Source organism: Chlorocebus sabaeus, chromosome 7, assembly GCF_047675955.1.
Source record: "Chlorocebus sabaeus isolate Y175 chromosome 7, mChlSab1.0.hap1, whole genome shotgun sequence".
NCBI lineage: Eukaryota > Metazoa > Chordata > Mammalia > Primates > Cercopithecidae > Chlorocebus > Chlorocebus sabaeus.
The window spans coordinates 93,441,305-93,468,681 of NC_132910.1; the positions used below are offsets into that span (position 1 = coordinate 93,441,305).

At 36.4% G+C, this 27,377-nt stretch overlaps 1 protein-coding gene across 9 annotated transcripts in view; it reads right to left on the reverse strand.

Moving 5' to 3' along the window:
* INPP4B (inositol polyphosphate-4-phosphatase type II B) overlaps positions 1 to 27,377 on the reverse strand; it is an 819,089-nt gene that overhangs the window by 376,846 nt on the left and 414,866 nt on the right. For all 9 annotated transcript variants that reach the window (XM_007999870.3, XM_073017650.1, XM_037992380.2 and 6 more), the window contains 2 exons: positions 18,994 to 19,210; positions 16,994 to 17,038 (listed from right to left, as the gene is read on the reverse strand). In XM_007999870.3, coding sequence (XP_007998061.3) covers positions 16,994 to 17,038; positions 18,994 to 19,084 — 136 coding nt within the window. In that variant the 5' untranslated portion in view covers positions 19,085 to 19,210. The remainder of the gene's footprint in view (positions 1 to 16,993; positions 17,039 to 18,993; positions 19,211 to 27,377) is intronic.

Sequence of the window (27,377 nt, forward strand, 5' to 3'; positions counted from 1 at the left end):
TTTTCAGGTTTCTCAAAACTGTCACATATATATCCTTCCTCTTTGTACTCCACAAAATTAAATTCCACTAATTAACTGATAAGCCAATTTAGGTTACGTTTCCAGTCCAATAAATTACTGGACTCCATTATATGGTTTCACAGTTACAATTCCATACCAGTGATTACATCTAGATTAAATCAGTTTACATCATACATTAAAAGATATATAGAGCACTTAAAAAGCCTAATAGCCCCTCTCTCTAATTACTTTACTAGTATAATATGCTTTCCTATTTTTAATCTCCTTTGCTTTTTTTTGTTCTTTATTCTTTTCCCTCAAGAATTTTAAGACAGCTATTTTCTGAAGCGTAGGAGGTCAACCTCTCCAGTTCAGATCCCCTGAGTATATTCAGAAGAGGATGCTGCCTAGGCTCAGTGCACTACAATCCATGATAATTCAATCATAAATGGCAGAATGTACAGTGTTCCTGCCCAGACTAATATTCACACAATGAGAATTGCACAAGTAGTTGGAAATACTCTCCTCACTACTGACTGTTTATGGTTATTTCTTAGAAGAATATGGCTCTATATCATGCTGAGTTGATTTATGGCCATTAATTAATATATATCTTCCCATCTGTATTCTGTATTCTCTGTAAAATCTTTGAGTCTTTAATTCATTGAGAGTAGCTCTCATCTTGTCCTTCCTCTCATTTTAGCTTATTTTCAATTGGGCAAGCCTGTTTTTTATAATTTTCCTCATTTGACATTACTCCTTTTTGTTCTCTTCTCTGTTGTCTCATATTTCCTCTCCAACATATGTTTCTGTCATCACTCTGAAAGATGAGGTTATCAAAGTCACCACTCACATATTTTATAAGACTTGGGACTCTAGGAGTCAAGCACACACTGCTCTTAACAAACCACAGCTTCTCCCGTCGCTTCACTGGTGGTGGTAAAGTCTTTATAGAAACAAAATAAAAATGTGTTATGTTCTCCTTAACTTTTGTGTGGGAGATTTTAATTAGCACACACTTCCTAAAGGACCAGCATCACTGCCAACATAATAGATATTTGTTGGAAAAATAAGAACAAATGTATAAAAGTTGGCATTTTAAAAAATTAGAAAATGTGTAGGTTTTTTTAGTTTGTTTTCTTTTGTCTTTTAAGGCACTAGGTTCTAAAAATTAATGTCCCAAATTCAAAGTCAGGGTCTTTCTTTCCAAGAAAGACAATATCCATATAAGGGAAAACAACAGTATTAATTTTAGATTTCTAAAAGGTCAGCGGATAAAAGCAATTCAATGTTTTTGAATTGTTTTGAAAGAAAAGAAATCAGCCTAAGGAATCAGCACATATATACACATAAACTAAATGAGTGAATAAACATACAGACAAATAAATCAAGCCATTCTAAGGTAATAATCTCTTAGGCATATTGAAATAATGCTAGATAGTAGTATTCCTATCTTGTAATCATAAAATGCTAGTATTTTCCATATTTTAGGGTTATTATTAAAGATAATACATAAAACATGCAAACAAGGTGAGGAGTGGCAGGAAGCATAATTTGCTAAATGCTTAATATGTGCCAGGAAACATTGGCCTTAGGCTCTTTCCTTGTGTTAGCTCATGTATGGAACAACACGCCTTCTGCTGCCTTATAGTTCCATTAGTTCCATATTCAAATATTTAACTAACCAGCCAGTCAATATTTGTGGTTACACTGTCTGGCTCAAGGATAAATACTATCTTTTTATTTAACCAATAGCTTACTATTCAGTAATCTGAGTTAATTTGTTTTCAATAATGTCATTCTGCTTAGTCTGGTTGTCTGCATATTCAATAGTGATTTAGCTTTGCAACAAGAATTTTAAGACTATCAACACTCTGATGATAGAATCCAAATAAAACTTGAGGAAAAGATGAATCTAATACCATGGGGAGAAAACAGATGACAGAGTTATTGAGGAATATAGGTGATAATTTGCAAGAGGGAATTTAAGAGATTTTGTTGTAGAAATATTGCTTTAGAATTCTCGCCACATTGAGATTTGAGCACCAATGCTCCTAAATTTCTTTACAACTGATTCACTTGTAAATTAAACTGATTTCCTTGAAGTAAAATATTAGATTCAGACTGTTGAGAAATAAACCCTGAAATAAGATTTGTTATTTTTGTACTATCCTATAACAGAACAATATTAAAACATGTCACCATATTTTATGTGTGTCTATGTGTGTGTTAAATAGAAATGTGCTGGCCTTTTAAAGAAAAAAAAATGGCTGAGAAGATAAAATTCACTTATCTAGCTGGGAGTATTATTGATAGTAAAATAAACTTCACACCCAGTACCAATTCTCAATTTAAGTATCACTGAAGAATCAAGAGGGAAAGAAAAACAGCGTAACCTCTGCCTGGAACAATGATGCTCACGGGAAATGCTCTTGGATTGTCTGTGCTGGGAGAAATGAAGATGCCGGTTGTACAGCAGACAGCTTATTTGCATATGAAAAGAACAAATTTGGTTCAAATCACTGTTGTCAGTACCAGAAGACTCCCATTCTCAAGCTTATGTCCTGCTCCTTTAGTTTCTCAGGTCAGTCCTCAGAAAATCCTATTTTGTTTTGCTTTCATGAATATTACCTAGGTGGCTGAGACTCCATCTTCAAGCAATTGAAATAAAAACAAGTCTGTGCCCTCATCTTTTCTGGTTTTGATATCCCACACTTCATGCCATAAATTTGAAGCTGGCCTAGCACTGCCTATCGTGGCATTCAGACTTGGCTCTTTTTGTTCATGCTCCAAATCCAAGTTCCACTTTGGAAACAACAAGTGTTTGCAGCTTTCTCTGCTCTTTTCAGCGGGAACATATGTGCTGCTTAAGAAAGGATGAAAATGTTATTCCAAGAAGGAAAGCAGGTCCGCCTGAATACTAAAAGCAATATTGTGAGTCGGTTCATGGAAACCTGTAGTGTTAGGATTGGGCTGAAGAAGTAAGTGGAAAAAGAAATGCAAGGAACTACCTTAATTAAGCCTTTACCACCCTTCTTCAGGGTCCGAGGTGGCAACAATTTTTTGAATACCTACCACTGATATGGGAGCCAATAGGATTTCTGTCCAGTACAAGCATATGGCCCATGAGTGGATTCAGCAGTGCACATAGGTTAGTGGGGAGGGGCCGCTTCCCTGATCTACCTCTGAACCAAAAGATGAGTCCAGTGTGGCTGCTGGAGAAAGGTTACAGAAAGGGTGGCAGGAAAGTCAGGGCTTCAGTTACCGAAGGTGGATGGCTAAGGGGAGTAGACTCAAGGTGGCTGGACTCCAAGTGAGTGCACAAAATGGTGTCACGCAAGTATTTAGGAGTTTGAGGGAGAATAAAGAAAATAGGGACCTGGAATGTTGTCTTAAGGAGTTGAAAGTCTCCTGAGGTAATCTGTTTGGGCAGGAGGTAGCAAGCAGACTGGGAGGCAGCTGTTCAATCCAGATGACTTCACATACAACACACTGACTCACGGTCTGGGTTTTACCAAATCCTGAGCATGCTTTCTCTAACCAAAATATTTCAAGAGAATTGCATTGTGCGGATGGCAGTTAAGGGCTTGAATTTTAGGAACTGGTGTCTAAATTAAGGTTAAAAATTATTTAAGTAATTTTTTTTTCCTGAAAATTTGTTTTGGGCTTAGTGGCTATGTGTCAAGCTAACCGTTTTTAGAAAACTGCTATTGCTCGAATGCTGAATATTTTACCAGTAGAAATAAATTATTAAATTGAAGACATATAAAAAGAGATTAGGAGGTAAGAGGAATTGGGAAGAATGAGAAAAATAGATGGTTCTAGGGGCATAATGAGCTTCTCATTTTATTATCTCCATCTAGATCATCCTTTGGGAAAGAACCAGTTTTGAAGCACTTAAAGAAGATAACTCCAGTTTCGTTTCAGTCATCAATCATGTGTGATTTTGTGTAGGCAAAAGAAAATCTCAATATTCATTTGACTAAGTAGGGCTTTGAGGGTGTCAATTCTTCTGTCATAAGATAGTTGACTCACAGGAAATAAAACAAGGTTCATACAGATAAGCTAAAGCTAGAAATGACTAGTGATCCAGGATATAAGAACTAAGAGAAGGAGGAGTCTATAAGTGAGAAAGCAAATCTGGGCTGGCTGGAAAGCAGAAGGTCTAATTATTTGGAGCAAAGTCCACCAATTCAACAGTTTGTGAAAGCAACCTAGATCAGACAACTTCATGGGAAAGAGTGGTTCTAAGACGATCAGTGTTTGAAGGGAAAAAGAGCATACTTCTCGGAATATTTGGGATCTCCAGGAAGATCAGTTCAAACGAAAGCTCAGCAGAGTGGCTGCTAGCTCAAAGTAAAAGGCTTCAGAGCCCTAAGCATACAGGAAGTTTCAGAACGGAAGATTAGTTTACACTACTCAAATTAAATTAAAAAGAACCTCTTCCAGGATGCACTGTAGCCTAGGCAAGATGAGAATATGATGTACCTTCTCTGTAAGGTCTTCTTGGCAGTTCTTACTTGCTCTACATTCCAAATTGCCAAAAGTTGAGGGCCATAGATTCAGTCCTGACTGTGTGATTTGGGGTTGATTATGGAGTCTTACGTATCTTCATCTGGAAATGGGGATGATAATTATATTTATTCTCACTTAGTGCTTGTGTGGATCTAATTAAATAAAATGTGTGAAAAAATGTATTAAATTCTTAACAATGTATTAGTAATATACTTCTCAATTTCATCTATATTAGCTCAAACAACTTGCAAAATTGGAATTATTATCTGTAATTTACAGATAAGGAATCAGAGTTTCAGGGACAGAAAGGGATTAACCCAAGATAACTAGAATAACATCATTAGGGAATCACTTATACATCTAGCACTATTCTTAGCGCTTTAGGGATGCTGTCTGATTTAGTCTGCAAAACGACCCAGGAATGATGAATTTTTCAGGACTTTTGAGGCAGAGTCAGGATCCAAAGGCTCTCTGAGGCTGGCAGTCCAAATACCAGCCTGGCCCTGACTTCCCTCAGGGGCACATGTTGTAAGCTAAAATTTAAGCTCAAGTCTCCTTCTGTCAGTCTATTTCTATTATTTCAGTTGTCTGTTCTTGTTGTTATTTGTATATGTCTGTTCTTAAGAGTATTTCTGCAGGAAGACTGGTTGCTTCTCTGATGCTGTCATAACATAGGAATCTTCAGGTTACACTGCAAGAATTTTGGCTCCGCAATTCTACACAGGTACGCAGTCATCAGATATGCAGTCTACTTATAGAACTCAACTTGTTCACCTCAGCCTATAAGCTGATTCTTCTTGTCAATTTTCCCTAAAAGAACCCCAGGCCAAAAGACTCTATTTCTCTAAAATTTAATATATTCATTTGAAAACAATGAAAATTTAAAAGTTAAATAACTATATTCATTGGAAATTTTAAAATGGATTTTTTACAAATAATTGTGTTGGCAGTAATTATGAAACATTTCAAGGGAACATATAAATATATTGATTTATTTTATGAATAAATGTGTGAGGATAAAGCAATAGAATTCATGCATATCAGCCTATAGATATTTATTGAATGTCCAAATGTGCCCAGTATGATTCTAGGTAACAGTTTCACAGCACTGAACAAGAAAACAAATTCCCTGTTTTATGGGACTTACAGTCTAGTATGACAAGAAATTTTTTAAAAAAACAATGAGAATTCTAAACAGTGTAATAAACTTGAGAGTGTTAGGGACTAGTGGATCAGGCAAATGTTCTCTGATGAGGTGGCATTTGAGCTGTGACCTAAAACATACCAAGGAACCAGCTGAGGGGGGACAATCAGTGCAAAGACCCAAACATCTGACCTATTTGAGAAGCAGAAAGAAGCCCCATGGGTTGATGGAGAGTGAGCTAGAAAATTAACACAAGGTAAGGTGAGAATGGCCTGCTCCCTAAGGCCCATTTTGATTTTATTCTAAGTAAAATTGAAGCCATTGGAAGATCTTAAGTAGGGGAGTAAAGAAGTTACGTTTATATTTTTAGAAAAATGGCTGTTCCATCAGGAAGAGACTGAGCAGGGACAAGAATAGAAACAGACTCATGAGGACTTGCCTGCTGGCCTGGGTGAGAGCTCACAATGGCTTGTAATCGAAGGACAGTGGTAGAGATGGAAAGAGGTGGTGAAATTCAGAATATATTCTCAACCTAGAACTTGCAGGACTTGATGATGGATTTAATGTGAGGTTATAGAAAAAGAAGAATCAAGAAGGCATTATGGTTTGGGGATTTGAGTAACTAAGTGGATGGTGGTGTGCTTTATGGAGATAGATATCCTGGGGGAATTTTTAAAAAGTAGAGATTTAAAAACTCAGGTTTTAGCTATCTTAAAAATTTTAAAATACCTCCTAAACAAGCGAGTGGTGTTATCTGGTAGCCAGTTGAATATGGGAGTAGAAAGCTCTGTGGAAAAGTGAGAGCAGGAGTTACAAATTTTGAAAACAAAGGCTTACAAATATTACCTAAAGCTGTGGACCTTGGAATTACTTAGAGGGAAAAGAAATTTGCATTGGGATAAAACTAACAGTCTAAATTTGAACAAATTTTGACCTGGAATACCCACATGCTCAAACTGACTTCTGCCACCTTATCACTGTGGGTAACAGCTGAGAATAATCTCTTTGTCACTGGTAGACGTGATGGAGGAGTAAGGGACAGATAACTTAAGCTTTGGGCTTTTTTCTACCAGAAATGTCACTGCAGGCAAGTCACTTAACCACTCAAAGATTCAGTTTCTTCCACTACAAAATAGGAATAACATTGCCTTTGCCAACTACAAAAGCTCAAATAAGAAGCATTTGGGGAAAGACTGTTTTGTACAATAGAAATGTAAGAGAACTTATCTTTAATCTTGCATTGCACTCCATTAAGTCTCTTCATGTCCCCATGGCATGGTCCCCAAGTGACTTAGGATACATTTGGATGCCATCTGCTCAATAAAAAAACTGACAAACTTCAACCATACAGACAGCAGCATCAGGCGACCTCTCTCTCTCCCAACCCTGGTGGCTTTTGATTTTACAGAAAGCAAAAGCATCTGATAAACAAAGCCCTGAAGTAGTCCTGATTCCTCAGTTACCCCTAAGTAGCAACAGATGCTGCATAGAGAGACCTGTTTCAGTGACCAGTGCTCTCAGTAATTAGACAATGGAGGGAGAAAGTAATTAGGTAAACCACACAGAAATAGAAATAAACTGTATGGGATATGTTGGTCATGGATGAAAGGCAAATTTAAAAAAAAAGTATACAGGAAATATTTAGGGAAAAATAACTAATAAATAATTTGCTCAATCCATGTTGAATAATCAATTTAAGCCTGTGAAGTTAAACCTGATTAAAGACATGCTGTAATTAAAAAGTTCCTACAATGTATTACTTACAAATAAACATGACAAGAAGAATAGATTTATTTTATGTCAACACAGTTCAGTTAAATGATATAGTCCTGGCAGGAGAAGTGGGAGAGAAGTTTGAGATCTTACATACTTCTCATTTATTAATTGATGTATCATATCTCATATCTGCAGGGTGCACCAAACGAGAATTTAGACCAATGTCACAGGCTATAATCCAACTGCAGAACATGCTAAATCTTGGTCACCAGAAAACCACTACCCACCCGACAGATGTGTAAAGAAGCTCTAATTGGTTCATTTTCTCTTCTTTCAATGAAATAACTATATCAGAAGTACAAAAACCTCATATAGGCCTTAGATAACCTTTTATTGCTGTTCTCTTTCCCATTCCTGTGCTTTTAATCATAAACCACAAAGAACATGGTCTTTGGAATTAAAATCCAGATTGCTCTACATTCTAGACATATGCCTTCACACAAGTGAATGAACTTGTCTGTGAAACATAGGTAACGGGAAGCAACTGTGGAGTCTGTAATAGGAACAAAGGAGAAAATGTCAAAAGTGTTTAATGCCTTGCGCTTAGAAGGTGTTCAGCAAGTGATGGCAATTACTATGCACAAAAGGGCAGTGGCTAGACTCTGCTCAAGGAAGTTTGGAGTGTGATGAAGTGATTTATTCAAGGAAATACTAATCATATGTTAACCAACCACTTACACTAATTCATTTAATCATCACAAGAACTTTATAAGGTAAATAGTAATATCCTTCCCATTTTCCAGATAGGAAATAGAGATTCAGAAACATTGGGCAATTTTTCTAAGGCCTTATAACTATAGCGTAGCAAAGACAGGATTCAAACACTAGCAAGTTGGCATCACACTCCTAGTTCTTAGTTGGAAGCTATACTGCCTCCCTACTTAGGCTCAGTTTCAGCCTGGAATGCAAATCCATTTCTATTTATTGTCTTTATTTTTGTTGTTGAGTTGTTGGTGAATGCTTGTTCTGAAAAATATCTCCTCGAAAGTACTGCTAGTTATCCGATGCTCTCAAAATTGACATAGCTCAAAGAAAGGCTCAATGGGAAAATTACTGCCTACTTAAGTAGGCAATTAGAGGCACAGCCTGCCTAAAAAGTCCTCTCTGTCCAGCTCAGCATGGCCTGAGCCTCCTCTGAGTTTCATCTAGCACAGTCCCAGAGGCAGTAAGACTCAATACATCATGATACCTACATATAATTTGGTGGCAATAGAAATGTTTAAAGACTTGTGTTCATTTAGAATTTTAAAATGAGTCTCTGATATACATGTGACAATTATAGAATATTGCAAGAGAATTTCTAGAGCTTTAATTTATTTTAAAGTGGAATTATAAGCAATAAAGAGGGAAATGTAAATGAGCATTAAATGCATCACCTTGGAAAATGAGCTCTAGGATTTCATGTATTTTTTCTATTTCTTTTTTTCTGAATTCTCTCTTGTGTTCCTCCTAAACCAACTGAAATCCTGCTCATTCTTTAAGACTTGGTCCAAATGCCTCCTCCCTTGAGATCTGTTTTCGATGCCATTGTTATAACGAATTATACTTGTTCAGCGCTTCTATAGTTCTTGGCTTATGCCTTTATTTTGCCCTTATCACAATCTGCCTAACATTATCAAAGTTGTTTATCCTCATCACCTCCTGAAAACTCCTAGGAAGTACGAATCAATGAGGAGGGGGATATTGACTGATGGTTAAAAGCAGGAGCCTCTGAATCAGACAAAACTCAGCTTAGATCCTGACTCCATCATTCAACTTCTGTAAGATCTTCAGAAAGTAGACCTTTGAGAATCTAAGATTCTTAATCTGTCCAGTAATGACAATATGGGAGGAGATATTATGGTATGAACTCAGACTCCTGGGTTCAAAGCTTAGGCTCACCACTTTACCTGTTTATATTTAAGTTTTCTTACATAGAAATCAGGGTTGATAAAAGAGCAATTACTCATAATAAAATAAGAAGTAATTAATATATGTAAATTATTTAGAACAGCATATGGCAAACAAGTAAGCACTCAATAAATGTTAGTTACTTTTAATATTATTATCCTGTAGAATTGTGGTGAGAAATACATGACATGCTATTTGTAAAGTTAAGCCCATAATAGATGCTGAAAAAATGGTAATTGTTGCTGTGTCCTCCTAGGGCTCTGAACAATGACTTGTCATTAGAAGGCGCCCGGAAAATGGTAGTTCAGGGAAATGCAATGTTTTATAAGGGATGTGTTACACTATAAGAAGCAAGAAGGCCAGGTGTGGTGGTTCATGCCTGTGCTCCCAGAACTTTGGAAGGCTGAGGTGGTAGATTCACTGGAGCCCAGGAGTTCAAGACCAACCTGAGCAACATAGTGAAAACCCCCTCTCTACAAAAAATAAAAATAAAAAAAACTAGCCAGGCATGGTTATGAGCACCTGTGGTCCCAGCTACTCGGGAGGCTGCTGGTGGAAGGATTGTTTCAGCCCAGGAGTTGGAGGCTTCAGTGAGCTATGATTATGCCACTGTGTACTAGTCTGCGTGACAGGGTGAAACCCAGTCTAAAAACAAACAAACAAACATAAAACAAAAAAACAAAAAAAAATCAAGAAAATAGATGGCAATCAACTTATGATGAGGCAACAAAATATAAAATAAGGCAAGCACAGGCCTTGTTTAATTCTTAGCAGTTGCTTCTCTTATCGCATCCCATGTGGTGAAGTAAGAGTTTTATCAATACAATAAATGTGAAAATATACCTCTGTGCTTGGTATTCCCTTCAGCTAGCATACCATGTAGAAGGTAAAAATACTGAAAAAGATATACTAGAACCCTCCATTCTCCCACTGGAGTTTTACAAATGTCAGAGCCCTATAATCATTTATAGAACAGAGACCAGCAAGAGAGTAGGATTGTGAATATAGAAGATAATTCATAAGTTGGGCCTCCTATGATTTTTCCTTTTAGAAAAACATATAAAACAATGCCTGATTTATAGTAATTTATAAAGTATAAATGGACCTGACATGCAGGTTAATGAAGGCCCTTGCAAGTTGTAAATGCTGTGTCTGTAAAGAGATGAGACATTTTCTTGTCCAGATTGTCAGTGGGGCACATTTTTATACATTTTTAAATACCGAGCACAGAAAACTGATCACATGATTTTATCCTTTTTTTTCCCCTAAATGGGCTATTAAAATACAGTACCTGCATATACAAAATCCAAAGTCAGTTCACATTATTTAATACATGACCTAACAGACAAAGTATTTAGAATCAGCCCTCTCCTGGACAAAGCCTTAACCACCAAAGGGGATAAGCACTCCTTATTTATAGCCACTATAATATTTGAATTAACCTACCTGAGGACGTCTTGTCATTGTACTGGGACATATTGTTGTGAAAAAACTGAATTTTAATCATTAAACTCTAGGATGGTACACATCATATACCTGGTACAGACATATACTGAATTGCATATCCACATGACACTTCTTTCAATCATCCACTTCCATAGAAAAAATAGACCTTCTAAAAGTGGTGGCTTACAGAGTGAATATGAAGTTAATTTCCTATTAAAAAAACCTTTATGTATTTTTTATATATTAAAAAAATTTTAATATATACCACTCTTCCCAAAGGATCAGGATGTAGATGAATCAAGAATCCTATTTGAGGAGAATACTATTTTCATTTTCCTTCTAGAAATACAAGATGGCGGACCTTTCTATATGTAGCTTGTATAATAAATAATTATTTATTGTGGGTTTTTTTTGTATGTTCTGAATTTGGAGCTTTCATCTTGTTCCAAACACCAACCATCTGCTCATACAGCTCTCCTACTGTAGAATGTAATTTCCCCTTTCCTCTAATTATTCTAATCCTGTTTCCTTTCTTCAAAAATTGGCTTTAGTCAGTCTTCCTTAGTTAGCCTCAGTGACTACTCTTTCTCATAAAATTTTTATGCAATCCCTAATGTTCTTAGGTACCCTAGGAAATAGTTTAGCTGTTAAATGATTTTTAATGATTTTAAGAGTAGTAGTTTAATTTCTCTAATTCTATTTAGAGTTAATTAAAGGCAAAAAGCAGAATTTTACTTCTTAAGATATGCCACTTTTCTTGCTCAGTGCATTCAGCTTATTTATTAAAAACAACAACAACACTTGATTATGAAATTTACATGTATAGTTTGCAAAGACTTTACAAGATATAGAAGAGCATAACAAAGGAAATAAAAATTCTACCAACTGGTGAGAACCATGATTGAAGACACACACACCTTCCAATCTTGTTCTCTTGCACACAGAGACACAGATAGTTAAATAAAAGCCATATTGTGCATATAGTTTGTTATCCTGCTTTTAAAACTTTCATATTATTTTGTGTGATGAAATATCCTTCTGATAAATGATTTTTAATGACTGATTAGTATCCTATCTTATGAACGTATGTTTCACTTTAAAAATTAAACAATAACTTATGCTGATCAACTCTGAGTTGGGGATGAAATACAGTGGCCTTTACTTTCTTTCACCCCTCCTGAATTTGACATAGAAGAAAAGCCAGGGAATGAGATGGCGAAATAGAAAAAAAGAGGGTTAAATATGTCTAAAAATGTATGATGGATGGCCACATTCTAGATATAATTATGATGTGTTTCTACATTGCCTATTATTTATTTTTGTGATAATTTTTGCTTTATTAATATAAAATTATAGCAGCTAATGTGGATTTACCCACTTTAGAGAAAACCGAGAAATAAAGGCTTTGTTAAATAATTTGAATCACAGGTTACTCCTATTTTATGTGCCAGTAAAACCTATGGTGAAGGAGTCAGCACATTTTTTAATTTTTTTTATTTTTATTTTTTTGAGACGGAGTCTGGCTCTGTCGCCCAGGCTGGAGTGCAATAGCCAGATCTCAGCTCACTGCAAGCTCCACCCCCAAGTTTACGCCATTCTCCTGCCTCAGCCTCCCGAGTAGCTGGGACTACAGGCGCCCGCCACCTCGCCCGGCTAATTTTTTTGTATTTTTTAGTAGAGACGGGGTTTCACCGGGTTAGCCAGGATGTTCTCGATCTCCTGACCTCATGATCCACCCGTCTCGGCCTCCCAAAGTGCTGGGATTACAGGCTTGAGCCACCGCACCCGGCCTGTCAGCACATTTTAAATTTAAGAGAAAAAATTTTTCGAAGAAAATTATTCTACACATAATATATGGATTCTTAAAAGAAAACAGCTCCACAAAAGGTAAAAGATCTAACAATCTGTTGGCTTCAAATCCCATATCTCTCCATCCTTTACTCACTAGATGTTCAGCAGCATCCAATCACCAGGCCTGATCCCATTATTCAGATAGCTGCAGCTTAGTTAAAGGTGAAAGTGAGGGGACAATACAAGAAGCATGAGAGTGAGATCTCACTGGCTCAGCATGTAGTCTATCCTGCAATTGTCCTACTCTGATCTTGCGATTTCAGTAGCCCAGCAAATGGTCCTCCACTATCTTGCCATTCTCCCTGTGGCTTTTTTTTTTTTTTTTTTCTAATCTCAAAACCAGAACAACGTGTAACTTGGTTTCATTCCTGGTCAAATCACTAACCTAATTTACGACCCTTCGATCCCAATATTCCCATTATAAGAACCCTATTATGTGTTATTTAAATGTCTAGTATAGCTCGTCCCCTCCTACTTGGAAAGTCACCCAATTCTTAGGATTAATATGGACAATATCCAAATTAGTATCCATACCCTGCATAAGCACTTAGACGTCTTCTTTGAATTCTATATCTAAAGTAGTCTCTCTTTCACCCAAGTCAAGTGCCTCTCCCCTGGATATGTTCTATCCAGTGGCCTATCTTTTTCTCTACAGAGAACTTAACACTATCTGAAATGATTTTATATATAGGTTTTCAATGCCTCTCCCAATATAATTTAGATGAGCAAATGACCTGTGCTTATTAAGGCTTTCACTCTAGCTTCCAAGCCCCCATTCCTATCATAATCAACCCCAAACCTTGTTGACATGTACAAAATGTATCTTTTATTGTATCCCGTATCTGGTCATTTGGCTTGCATTGAGTATTGGCCATCAAGGAATAAATTAATTTCAAGAACATTACTTCAGAGTGTCAAGGAAAGAACACATGGAACACATATGCAAATATATGCATGCCATTCTTTCCTATGTATTTAATAGGTATTAGTATCTATTGTTTTGGATTTATAGTATATGTGATGTACATATAAAATATGAAGACATTCTCATAAGCATTCTATTGACTCTAGACATAATAGGTGAAGGTGAATAATCATCAGGAGAAAAACCTTAAAGTAGTTCATAGAAGTGTATTTTATATACTTGTCAAGATCAGTCTTCTTTATACATTTTCCACAATTGTTTCCATAAAGAAATGTCCTTAGTTTTTAAGAAATGATCCCTCTTCTTAAATGTCAACTTTATTGAAATCAAAACAATTTCATTAAACCATAAACAAACTCAGTGTTCTCTTAGGTTTTTAACTATTTCTTTCTTTGTGGGGAAAAAAAAAAAAAAAGTATTGATACACTCAAAGAAACAAAATATGAGAAAACAGAGTTGCGGTTGTAAGGGTGAATTATTTAATTTAAATGCAGTCAACCTTTAGAAATACAGTTAACAATGGACAAGAGATACTCAGTTTTTCAGTACATGCTTATCTTGTGCTCAAGACGCTTTTAGCCAATTAGCTTGCTCAATTGACTAAGTACCTCCTACCTTACTTATTTGGATAAGTAAGGAACTTCAGCAGAGGAACTCAATAAGCAGAGAAACTTCAACAAGATATAATTATTATATAGCAGCACACAAACAAAGCGGACATAAATCCTTGATGGAAAATAACTTAAACAAAGCAAGATGTTATCTAACAAATTGGTCAGTGTGGCTGCTTTCCTAATTTAAAAAGCAAGGCCATTGAAATTCCTAAATAATTTGAATACTTTGGTTAAGAGTAGAGAATCAAATACCAAAGATTTCGTTAAAAAAATTAGATGAGGCCGGGCACGGTGGCTCAAGCCTGTAATCCCAGCACTTTGGGAGGCCAAGGCAGGCGGATCACGAGGTCAGGAGATCCAGACCATTCTGGCTAACAAGGTGAAACTCCGTCTCTACTAAAAAATACAAAAAAACTAGCTGGGCGAGGTGGCGGGCGCCTGTAGTCCCAGCTACTCTGGAGGCTGAGGCGCGAGAATGGCGTAAACCCGGGAGGCGGAGCTTGCAGTGAGCTGAGATCCGGCCACTGCACTCCAGCCTGGACTCCAGACTCCGTCTCAAAAAATAATAATAATAATAATTAGATGAAAAAGCCCTCTACCTTACTGAATTTCTTTTTCCTAGAATTTGTTCTTGTTTTACTTCTGATTAAATAAAGATGCACACCCTTAAACATGATACAAATATCTAAGAAGCTATTATTCTTTCATTAGTTGTTAGGAAATGAATAGAAGTGACTCATACAATAGGTGACATCGAAGGATTTGTGGGATTAAAAAATCTCAAAAAAACATGACAAAAATATACAGTAAAACATACAAGGGTTTATCTGTAATATCCTTGAGAGAGTAGTTTTTAAAAATTCTTCAAGAAATGGTGTAGTTGAAGATCTTAAGTGCTAAGGAACCTAACAGTTTGGGAACTGTGTCTTCTAGGATCAACAACACAGTTCCTTGATGACTTGAAAAAACATTCATCAGGCATTTCTTGACATTTGATAAGACAGAATTATTTGGTGTTGTTTCTTAGTATATTTTAAAAATAAATATAAAAAAAGGAAATTGAAGTTTTTTATACTGGAAGAACATTATTATGAATAAATTATTGCAGCTGCTAATCTGTTAATTCTGTGATTCAAAAACGGAAATACAAGTGATGATAGTGTTGTTACTGAAATTTACTTGGCTTTCTAAACAAACAGCATAGTTAGGTCTTTGAACAAGATAGATTCTCTTAATTGCACTAGAAGACAGGTATTTGGCTCAGATATGCCATTTCTTGAAGGCTGGCCACCACATTTGCCTGACAATTGCCACCTTAATTGCTTCTGCTTCTTCAGATTCCCTCTTTCTCCAGCAGGCAAACAAGAAAGCTTTATTTGTGCTTGGAAATACATCAAACCACTCTAATGAAACTTCACTTTTCAGAAGTACTGTCAAAAATGTAAAAAGTGAGTTTCTTCTCTTAAAAATGAAAGATGGATAGATGTAAGCTCAAGTAGTAAGAGTGAAGAGTGCCTAGCCTTTCTTTTGCTCTTCAGCTCCATTTCCAAAAACATGTTCTTTTTATATCTGATACAATCTGAAAACTCTCTAGAGAAAGAGAGAGAGAAAAAAAGAATAGCTTCATTTTTGATACTATAAAGTTTTCTTGATTTTTTCACATTTCTGCCTGTTTCTCAATACCTGGAAAAATTTAAGTCTTTAATATTTAATTTATAGCACATTTTTAGCTATATTTGTAACAAAGAATGTTCAAAAAATGAATTACATATCAACTATGGCCTCAGTAAGTTATACTTTAAAATAAAATATTTTAGCAAAAAATATAAATATAAAACATAATAAAAATGCATGTTCCTAAAATACTTAGAAATTCCAACCACTAAAACCCAGTATAGAGTATGTATACTCGGTCTTAGTATTTCAATTTGCTCCCCAAACTTTAGAAAATATATGTTAGTATGTAAAAATGTTTATACTATAATACTATATGTGGTCTCTGTATATGAAATTGAATATGTGCATGTATTAGTCTATAAAACTTAGTTTAAAATAAAATGTAAAAATACTACTGTCTTTCTGAAATAATTCAGAACCATGAAAGGAAAAAAAAGACCAGTCTATATAGTTCATAGGAACCACATTTTTACCTTAGGTACTTCTTTGTAGCTAATTTCCTAATGGTATTTTTGCAGTCATACTTAATTCAAATATACAATAGTTTCCACTCATTAGTTAAGTAGTGGACTGGTCTCAGAATGCACACTTTAATTCATCCTTGGACAAAGTTACAAATTTTTACATGTGACAGATATTTAGAGTTGCTTAAACAAGTCAAAGCTTGATTGAAAGTTAAATTCTCACAAGTCACTGGCATGTTCACAAAAATCAATATGGAAGAGTCAGGGAAGGTTCTTGAATAAGACAGAAATGGGCAAGAATCCTGGAAATGCCATAAAGAACACAAAGACAAACTATAGGTGGCCAGTCTCCAGCCCAGGTATAGAAAATTAGACAAACAGAGTTGCAGGAATGTTGGTTAGCAACAAAATGCAGTCACTATGTTAGAATGAGTGCTGGGCATGGAATGTGTGATCAGTAGACCTGGTTGAGAGGCAAAACTATCACCACTGAACCCTGTATCATTGGGTAGCAAGTTAATTCCTATAAATTTGGAGAAAATAACACCTACCTTATAGAACAATTTTAAAAACAGAACAATGTTCATAAAAATTTGTAAAATATGTATTGATGTAAGCAATGTACCTATACTTTGCAAAATACTACACAAATTCTTATATTTATTGATACAAATAAGATGGAATTTCTTACCAAGGATGAATTCCAACTGTGGTTCATTTGGAGTCTTCTGGATACCTATAAATAATAGATGCAAATTCAGCTTTAAAAAAAAATCGAATTATCAAGAATATGTCAATATATATTACTATGCTTCATCATGACCAGAATGAATAAATACAATATTTGCCAGAATGAATAAACTTGGTTTATCAGGCCTATAAATAATCAGTTCTCAGAGCAGGGCATAATATTTGTTGCAGAACTAGATGTGACTTAAGATTTGATTGGTCATTTTATCTCTATGGTTATAAAGAAACCAAGAAATGTTGTTTTTGTAAGCCATGGCAAACAGAAAACATATTTTACAACTGTGTTTCTTTTGGATGCAATGTAGACAGAAGTGGATCCTTCATAAAGAACCCCCTTACCAAAATACTCTCTTAAATGGATTTTTTCCAAGCCACTCTGACCTGCTGTAAATAGTAAAACAATAACAAAAAAGATATCTTCAGCTAGGTTATGATGGACATTATAGTGCTGGCTATTCTACTAATTTATTAATAGCTCAAACCAACATTTTATAAAATGTTTCCATTCTTTCGGTCAGCAATGTTTAAAAAGTATAACAAGATGGCTAAATAATTTAAGATGAACTAGGAGGGAAAGTGAGTGTGGGGACAAAGGTATGGAAATGGAACCATCTAATGGCTAGAAGGTAGAGTGATCAGATTATGGGAAGTGATATGGGTAGATGCTTGAAGACCACACACAGTGTAGAAGCTTCCTAAACAAGAGTGGATGACTGGATGTATGAATGGGATTCCATTTGTTACAACTCAAGGGTGGCCAAATAAGTAAAACTAACATGTATGGAAAAGTAAACTATTTGGCAATAAATGAAAGAATATTATACAAATCCTTTCCTTGCTTATTTTTGCTGGTGCATTCATCAGATACTATTTAAATTTACTGGCATTTGGTCACTAATACATTTTAAGAATTACCCTTTTGTGTAAACATTAACTGCTTTTTATTCACAGAGTTATTTATTTACTTATTTATTTTTGCACAGTAACTGTATATTTTTTTCTTCTGCTGACATTTAACAATTGCTTTGGTTAACAATTTTTAGATTTTTCAAGAGAGGTTAAAGTGACAATCATTAGGTAGGCTTTTGTGAACTTGAAATGTCTGGGTTTTTTTAAAAGATCATTAACAATTAACTCTGCTTTAAACATTGACAACCAAATTTCTCAAAAATGCTTCCAACCAACACAATTTTCTAAAGATTAGCTTTATAATGTAAATTAAAAGAGAAGGTTAGGCATATATTGGCCAGTGTTAAATAATTGGACTATAGCAATCTTCTGAAAAGAAAAGAAAAAGGCATAATTCATGCTGAACAATAAAACCCAAACCCTAAAATTTTAAATATAAAAGCAAACATACAATTATTCTAATGATTTTAATTACTTGACTAATAAAAAATGAATTTTAATGTTCACATGCAAACTTGACCAAATCTCCACTGGCTCTGTATTTGTGGCTTAATGTTCTTTGGTAAGGCAGTGACAGTCTAAATTTCCAGTGTAACCATTTTTTTCTTAATGCTTTTAACTTAACTTCCTTTTGGGTTTAAAGAAAGAATTTCTACAGTATAAAAAATATTCCCATATAAGATTATATAAATACCAATAGAAATCATTCTTAGAAAGTATTAGTGTCTAGAAGGTATAATTAAAAAGTATTAGGCTCTTAATATATATTCAAGAGCTTTGATCTTGTTACTTGGTATTTAACCGTTTCATGGATTATCATCTATCTTACCCACGATAAAAGATGAGAGGTATATCATACACTCACACCACCAAGGTAAATAGTGCAAAGGAAAAAATACTTAGGTAATTTCATGCCATTTGTTAGAACCGAAGTTCCTATGAATCTATGAATACATATATATATGTGTATGTTTCGTCGACCCAATTTGCATCTTCAGATGCAAAAACAGGGAGGGATACACACATACTTACTTGTGAACTGACAGTCCCCGGGGTCACTGGCCTGGGCTGCAGGAAGAAAGTGCTGCCCTTCTTCTGACGCCCCTTCCTCTTTAATTTCCATGATCAACCTTCACAGTTTTAAAATTTTCCAAATTTTCTTGTCCAAATGTCACTTCCAGTGATTTCTGGTTTAATGTAGATGTATCTTCACACTAAAGATCTGATATCCCACTCTGAAATTCTGTACCTAGGAAACATCAAAAGTTAAAATTTCAGTCATATTGGAGTTCAGTACAAAGCTAAAAATTAAAGGTAGGTAGAGACCGCAACTACATTCAAATAAACTTTCTTCCTGCCTACTCCACTCATACTTTCAGGATCATTCCACACAATTAATGCATCATAAAGTCTAGGTGTAATAGGTATTCTCAAGGCAATTATTACATAGTCATATGAAAGATTTCTAAAACATGACAGGTATATTATTTCTCTTCTAGTTCATTCTGAAAGATAGTAGATAGCTGTAGAGGCTGCTAACTTAGTATAAAACCTAATTTAGCAGCAAGAGCATGTAGCATCTTGTCAAGACATTACCATGTTTTGGCAAGGTGAATATTACTATCGTTCTTTCCATTAGAATTGCCCTTTATGCTCATCTCTCCATCCACCCTTGTTAGAACATTATTACTGACCACATAAAAAATAATTTGGCATGACATTCTTCTTCCAAGATGAGCCAACAGGTTGTACAGGAGAGTTTCCAACCTCATTATTATCCACGGAGTCTTTTGCTGCTCTGCTTGAAAAAGGTGTAATTGTTTAATGATCATGGTATATGCTGAAAAGAATGAATCATTCTTCTAAAAAGCTAAATCTCAAGGGGAAATGAAAGCAATGGAAAATTGATGAAAATTAGCATGGGGAAAGAAAGACTCTCCAAGAATTTAATACCCTGTCAAACAGACAGCCTCAAATACTTACAAATTCATTTTGATATTTAGCATGATATATATGACCAAGAATAAATTTTTTAAAACATCAATATTGTTTTAAAGCAAGTTACCAGCTGAATTAAAATGTTTAAAAATATTGAAATATCTGTCCAATGCCATGTAATGAGGTAGCAGTAGTCAAGTTTGGTTTGGAATATTAATAAGGTCTCAAACTTCACAAACCAACAGCCTCACTCTTCGTGGTTCTTGGTAAAGTGGTTTCATTTATAATTCAGTTCTAGTTCGAAAAACTCTGGCAGAAATTAAATTCAAAAAGCTTCCTGAATTTTTAGAAAATAGTAGAATAAAATTATGGATAAATACATATTGGCTTCTAAGGATGCAATCAAGAATATTTCTGGGGATAGAAGGCTATTGCACCATCAATTAGACCGAATCCATCAATTTAAAAATTATGTTTTGAATCAATAATAAAGCTTGAACAACGATCATGCTTCCTAATTTTTTTTTTACCATTACATTTAGAAGTCTTTTCTGATAAGAACACACACACTTCATAGCACCACGTTCTTCCAAAGACCTATGACAAATGCTAACAGTGAGATAATATCTGTAGCAGACTGCAAGGCATGTGTGACTTGGACGTGAGGACTATATAATTTGTAAACTTCACTGTATTTCTTGACCAAAGACCCAATTCACAATCCTGATCAGTCATCTTCAAATGTGAAAAGGAGGCAGTATGATGAATCCTAGCAAAATAACACCTCAGCACACTATCGGTGAATAATTAATGAAATAAATGTTTAACTCTGTATATCGGTATATGTGCACTTGTATAATTTGAGGATGGGAGGAGAAGACTGATGTAAGATGTCTACAAAGGCTCATTAATGTGGTCCCATTTTAAGCATACTACCCATGCAAAACTAATTCACTAAGTGAAAATAAATTCAATTTTAGAGAGAATGAGGTTAAATACACAAAACAAGAATTATGAGATAACCTCTTGATATTCATTTATTTTCACTGAGGACAAACTTAAGATTTGGTACTTGTTATCCAAGCACACACTTCAGAAGAAATTAGTCACAAAGCTCATGAAAGTAACTGCATTTGTAGCTGTTAAATAGAGCATTTACCTATGGTTATAACATACAACAGTTTATTTTCTGTGCCTACTTGCAAAAATTTTTCCACAATAATAGATTGTGGCTGTTGTATACCACAAGCATGTTTAAAAGAGATAGCTTTTAAGCATAGTTCTACTCAGGCCAGTTCTCACATCTTTTATCTTACTCAGAAGAGGTACAAGCTGAATGGTCATCATACTCATAAAATACTCTTGGTTCTCTCACCCTCCCCCTGGGACAAAAGATGATTGGTAGTTATAGTTCAGTTATGTTTAATTGAACAGTATTTCTTACTGACCACTACAATAACAGATATTTGTTAATATTTTGTATACCTCACAATATAAACAGCAATCTGACAGACACATAAAATCATGCAAGAAGGTTATTATTAATTAGGAAGACAAAACTAACAACACACATTGAAAAATTGGAGACATTACATAATGAGGGGGCAAATGTGATGCACTCAACATTAGTACAGTGCTGTTCCCTCACTAGTGATAGGTAAATCAAGTAGCATCTTCGTATCAAGATAGTGTTCTGGTGGCAAATTGCAGATACAGGAGATTGGTGTTAAGGAGAATGCCCTTAGTTGTTATGGTTCCTTTTTAATAGCATATTTCAGGGACAGTGTCGTATACCAGAGTTCTCATCAAATTTGAGATTTTTAAAAAATGGAAAGAGAGATTAAAAGAAATAAGAAAGATAAAGGGATTAAAATAAAAAGTACAGAAGATGAAAGGAGCAATAAGAGGTGTCAGATTTCTTAGTGATTACATGTAAAAAGTTGTAATGAGGGCAATCACTTTGCAAATATTAAATAATGCAACTTATTTACCTCACAGTCATCTATAGAGACCAAGACATGTTATTTTTTAGTCCACTATAGAAAATGGCAAAACAAGTTTGAAGAAACAAGGTGTGCTAAACCCTCTACCTCTCCTTTAGTGAACTACAGTGATGTACCTGGATGGTCAAATTCCAAACTTTTTACATAATAAGCTGAAGACACTCTTGAAATCCATGAAGTTGGAATCAGAGGTAGACAAAGACAGGTAAGGCAGACCAAGTCAGGGTTCAGGGAGTGGTGCTCCTCTCTAGGACTTTAAATCCCTGAAGGGAGGAGAACTCACTGGTGGATGGATGGCAAGTGGATGTCCTGTCTCCATTGCAAATATAGGAGGAGCCATCTTTCAGGTTGTCCCCGTGGAAACATTGAACTTTCTACTGGGAGTGGAAGAGAGCCCAAAAAGCAGATGGGTAGAGGGACAGGGCCTCAGTTTAAACGCAGCGTTTCCCTCTGCTCCTCTCACTCATGGATGAACCTGAGAAAAGACTACTGGCTCTCAACGTGTGGATACAAAGGAAGCTGAGCTGAGACCTAGCACATGTTTCTTACAAAAGGGATATGGTGAGCCTGCAGCAGAGGTTATAGTGTTGGCTTTCTAGGCCAAGAAGCAGATAGAGGATATGGCCCAAACTCAGTAGGTTTTCTCTGCCATCTAGAGACAAGATGAGGCTCAGTTAATCAGAAAGCATGAGAGAAGACAATCTATGTAGCAAGGGTATCCAATATTTTGGCTTTGCTGGGCCACATTGGAAGAAAAAGAATTGTCTTAGACCACACATAAAATGCACTACCAGACAGCTGATAAACTAGGAGAAAAAAACATCAAAAAAAACCTCATAATGTTTTAAGAAAGTTTACAAATTTGTGTTGGGCCACATTCAAAGCAATCCTGGGGCCGCAGGTTGGACAAGCTTAGGCTACAGGTTACTCCAGCCAGATGGGGGAGCAGTGACTGGGCCAGGATTGCTGTGTCTCAATGGAGGATAGCAAGTATCCACCCAGTAACAGCATGAGTCCAACGAGTTCCATTTGTCCCCTGCCACATGGTCATGTGAGACCATTTTTCTCACACAAGTGACACTATCTTAGAAAAAGAAGCAGGGAAAAGGGGAGTTAGCATAAAGACACTTAAACACAAGTGTTTTTAATAGTAGTGAATAGAAAGTTAAAAACTTTTATTCATTCACTTTTGTTTAGTTTTGTGCTCTCATTTAGTGAGTGCTTATTATGACCAAAATATGAAGAAAAAAAAGTCCTTTCAATAAGAATGAAACTTGCCATTCCTACCACAAATTTAATTTTTTTCTAGTTAAAATCACTTTTAATGAAATGTTTAAAAAATCCCTACATAGTTCTCCCTTTAAGATAAAAAAAAAAGTACAGGAATTTGTTGGGGGGCAGGGGAGGGGGGGCCAACATGGCCAACTATAAGCAGTGGTGATTAGAGGCTTTCATCTAAAAGAAGCAAAAGAGCATACAAATCCTGCACCAGCCACTAAAGTATCCAGTTCTGTCATCAGGACTGATAGGCGGCTGGCATGACCCAGAGAGAAAAAGGAAGAGCAGTGTGGTGTGGCTGCCTACCTGAGAGAGACACAGGGCAGGGGAGCCCCCACACCCAGACAAGGGAGGCAGGAAGTAAGTATGCTACCCAGCCTGGAGAACCTTGCTTTTTCCAAGGAACCGTGCAACCCATAGATCGGGAAGATCCCGCTCACGAACCCATGCCACCAGGGCCTAGGGTCCAAACCACAGAGCCACGCAGATTCTCAACAGCCACTTGACCGAAATCTGCTTAAGTCTGCCAAGTTTGTGGGGGGAGGGGCAGCATCACCACTGCTGCTGTTGCTTGCTGTCTAAGCCTTATGAGTTCCTTGTGGGAGGGGCAGCAGCCAACATTGCAGCTGCTAGCTACCTAACACACTAAGCGCCCAGTGGGGAAGGGCGGCAGCCATCACTAAAGCTCCAGGCCACACTTTTCCCCTGCTGAAGCCAGGGAGGCTGGATGACTGGGTCCCAAGAGGTATTCCCCACAGCCCAGCCACCAGCTATGGCAGACTACGGCCAGACTGCCTCTTTAAACCAGACACTGACCCATCCCTCCTCACTGGGCGAGGCCTCCCTACACTCCAGACAGGGGCTCAGGGACAGAACTCTGATCTCCCTGAGCCTGAGCCCCTAGAGAAAGGGGTGGCCACAGTCTCTGTGAACCAGCAGACTTAGTCTTTCCTTCTGCTAGCTCTGAGGAATCCAGGCAGCCCAGAAGAGCAGGTTTCCCTCCAGCGCAGCACATCCCCTCCACCACAGGACAGTGAAAGTGCTTTATCAAATGGGTCCTGCTTCCCATGCCACCCAACTTGGTGAGACCCCCACAGGGGTCATCAGACACCCTATATGGCGGCATTCCTACTGGCATCAGATCAGTGCCTCTTGAGGTCAGAGATCCCAGAGGAAGGAGCAGGTTCCCATCTTTTCTGTTCTCCAGCCTCCTCGAGTGACATCTCCAGGTGCAAGAGCAAACCAGATGAATAGGGCCTGAAGTGAACCTCCAGCAAACCACAGCAGCCCTACAGAAGAGGGAGCTGATTGGTGAAAAACAAGCAAAGCAACAACAGCAGCATCAACAAAAATGTCCCCACCAAAACCTCATCCAAGGGTCAGCAGCCTCAAAGATTGAAACTAGACAAACTCATGAAGATGAGAAAGAATCAATTAAAAAAAAAAAAAGATGAAAACCCCAAAGGTCAGAATGCCTCTTCTCCTCCAAATGATAGCAACACATCTCCAACAAGGGCATAGAACTGCATGGAGGATGAGATGGATAAATTGACAGAAGTAGGCGTCAGAAGGTGGGTAACAACAAATTTCACTGAGGTAAAGGAGAATGTTCTAACCCAAGAAAAAGAAGCTAAGAACCATGATAAAATGTTAACAGGAGCTGCGAACTTCTGTTCGCAGAATAAACAGTTTAGAGAGGAACATAAATGACCTGATGGAGCTGAAAAACACAGCACAAGAACTTTGTGAAGCATACACAAGTATCAATAGCCAAATAAATCAAGCAGAATAATTTCAGAGATTGAAGACTATCTTGGTGAAATAAGATAGGCAGACAAGACTAAAGAAAAAAAACAATGAAAAGGAACCAACACAACCTTCGAGAAATATGGAATAAAATTTTCAAGAAATATGAGACTATGTAAAAAGACTGAACCTACAACTGATTAGAGTACTTGAAAGAGGGAGAATGGAACCAAGCTGGAAAACACACTTCAGGATATTATCCAGAACTTCCCCAACCTAGCAAGACAGGCCAACATTCAAATTTAAGAAATACAAAGAAATGTACTAAGATACTCCATTACAAGATCATCCCCAAGATACATAATCACCAGATTCTCCAAGGTCAAAATGAAGGAAAAATTATTAAAAGCAGCCAGAAAGAAAGGGCAGGTCACCTACAAAAGGAAACCCACCAGACTAACAGTGGACCTCTCAGAAGAAACCCTACAAGCCAGAAGAGACTGGGGGCCAATATTCAACATTCTTAAAGAAAAGAATTTTCAACCCAGAATTTCATATTCTAATTTCATATTCATGTGGCTTATGAAGCCAAACTAAGCTTTGTAAACAAAGGACAAATAAAATCCTTTTGAGACAAGCAAATGATGAGGGAATTTGTCACTACCATGACTGCCTTACAAGAGCTCCTGAAGGAAGCACTAAATATTGGAAGGAAAAATCAGTACCAGCCACTGCAACAACATACCAAAATATAAAGACCAATGACACTATGAAGAAACTACATCAACTAGTGTGGAAAATAACCAGCCAGCTTCATAATGACAGGATCAGATTTACATATAACAATATCAACCTTAAATGTAAATAGGCTAAATGTCCTTATTAAAAGACACAGACTGGCAAATTGGATAAAAGGTCAAGACCCACTGGTGTGCTGTATTCAGGAGACCCATCTCATGTTCAAAGATACACTTAGGCTCAAAATAAAGGGATAGAGGAAAATTTACCAAGAAAATGGAAAGTGGAAAAAAGCAGGGGTTGCAATCCTAGTCTCTGACAAAACAGACTTCAAACCGCCACAGATCAAAAAAGACAAAGAAGGGCATTACATAATGGTAATTCATTCAACAAGAAGATCAATTTAACAAAAAGAGCTAACTATCCTAAATATATATGCACCCAATACAGGAGGACCCAGATTCATAAAACAAGTTCTTAGAGACCTACAAAGAGACTTAACACTCCCACACAATAATAGTGGAAGACTTTAACATGCCACTGTCAATATTAGACATATCAGTAAGACAGAAAATTAACAAGGATATTTAGGACTTTAACTCAGCTCTGGATGAAGTGGACCTAAGTTACTCTCCATCCCAGAATAACAGAATATACATTCTTCTTACTGCCACATGGCACTTACTCTAAAATCGACCACATAATTGGAAGTAAAACACTCCTCAGCCAATGCAAAAGAACTGAAATCATAACAATATCTTAGATCACAGTGCAATCAAATTGGAACTCGAAATTAAGAAACTCACTAAAAACCATAAACTACGTGGAAATTGAATAAAATTGAACAACCTGCTCCTTAATGACTCCTGGGTAAATAATCAAATTAAGGCAGAAATCAAGAAGTTCTTTGACACGAATGAGAACAACGAGACAATGTACCAGAATCTCTGGGATGCAGCTAAAGCAGTGTTAATAGGGAAATTTATAGCACCAAATGCCCACATCAGAAAGCTAGAAAGATCTCAAATCACCACCCTAACATCACAATTAAAAGAAATAGAAAAACAAGAACAAACAAATCTAAAAACTAGCAAAAGATAAGAAATAACTAAGATCAGAGAATAACTGAAAGAAAAAGAGACATGAAAAACCCTTCAAAAAAATCAATGAATCCAGTTGTGTTTTTGAAAAAAAAAATCAATAAAATAGACAGCTAGCTAGACAAATAGAGAAGAAACAAATAGACACAGTAAAAAAGAAATGATAAAGGGGATGTCACCATTGATCCCACAGAAATACAAACTACCATCAGAGAATACTATAAACACCTCTACCAGATAAACTAGAAAATCTGGAAGAAATGGATAAATTTCTGGACACATATACCCTCCCAAGACTAAACTAGGAAGAAATTGAATCCCTGAATAGACCAATAACAAGTTCTGAAATTGAGGCAGTAATAAATAGCCTAGTAACCAAAAAAAAACAAACAAACAAACAAAAAAAACCCAGGATCAGGCGGATTCACAGCTGAATTCTACCAGAGATACAAAGAGGAACTGGTACCATTCCTTCTGAAGCTATTTTAAACAATTGAAAAAAGAAGGATCTCTTCAAGAAGAACTATAAACCACTGCTCAAGGAAATACAAGGGGACACAAACAAATGGAAAAACATTCCAAGCTCATGGCTAGGAAGAATCAATATTGTGAA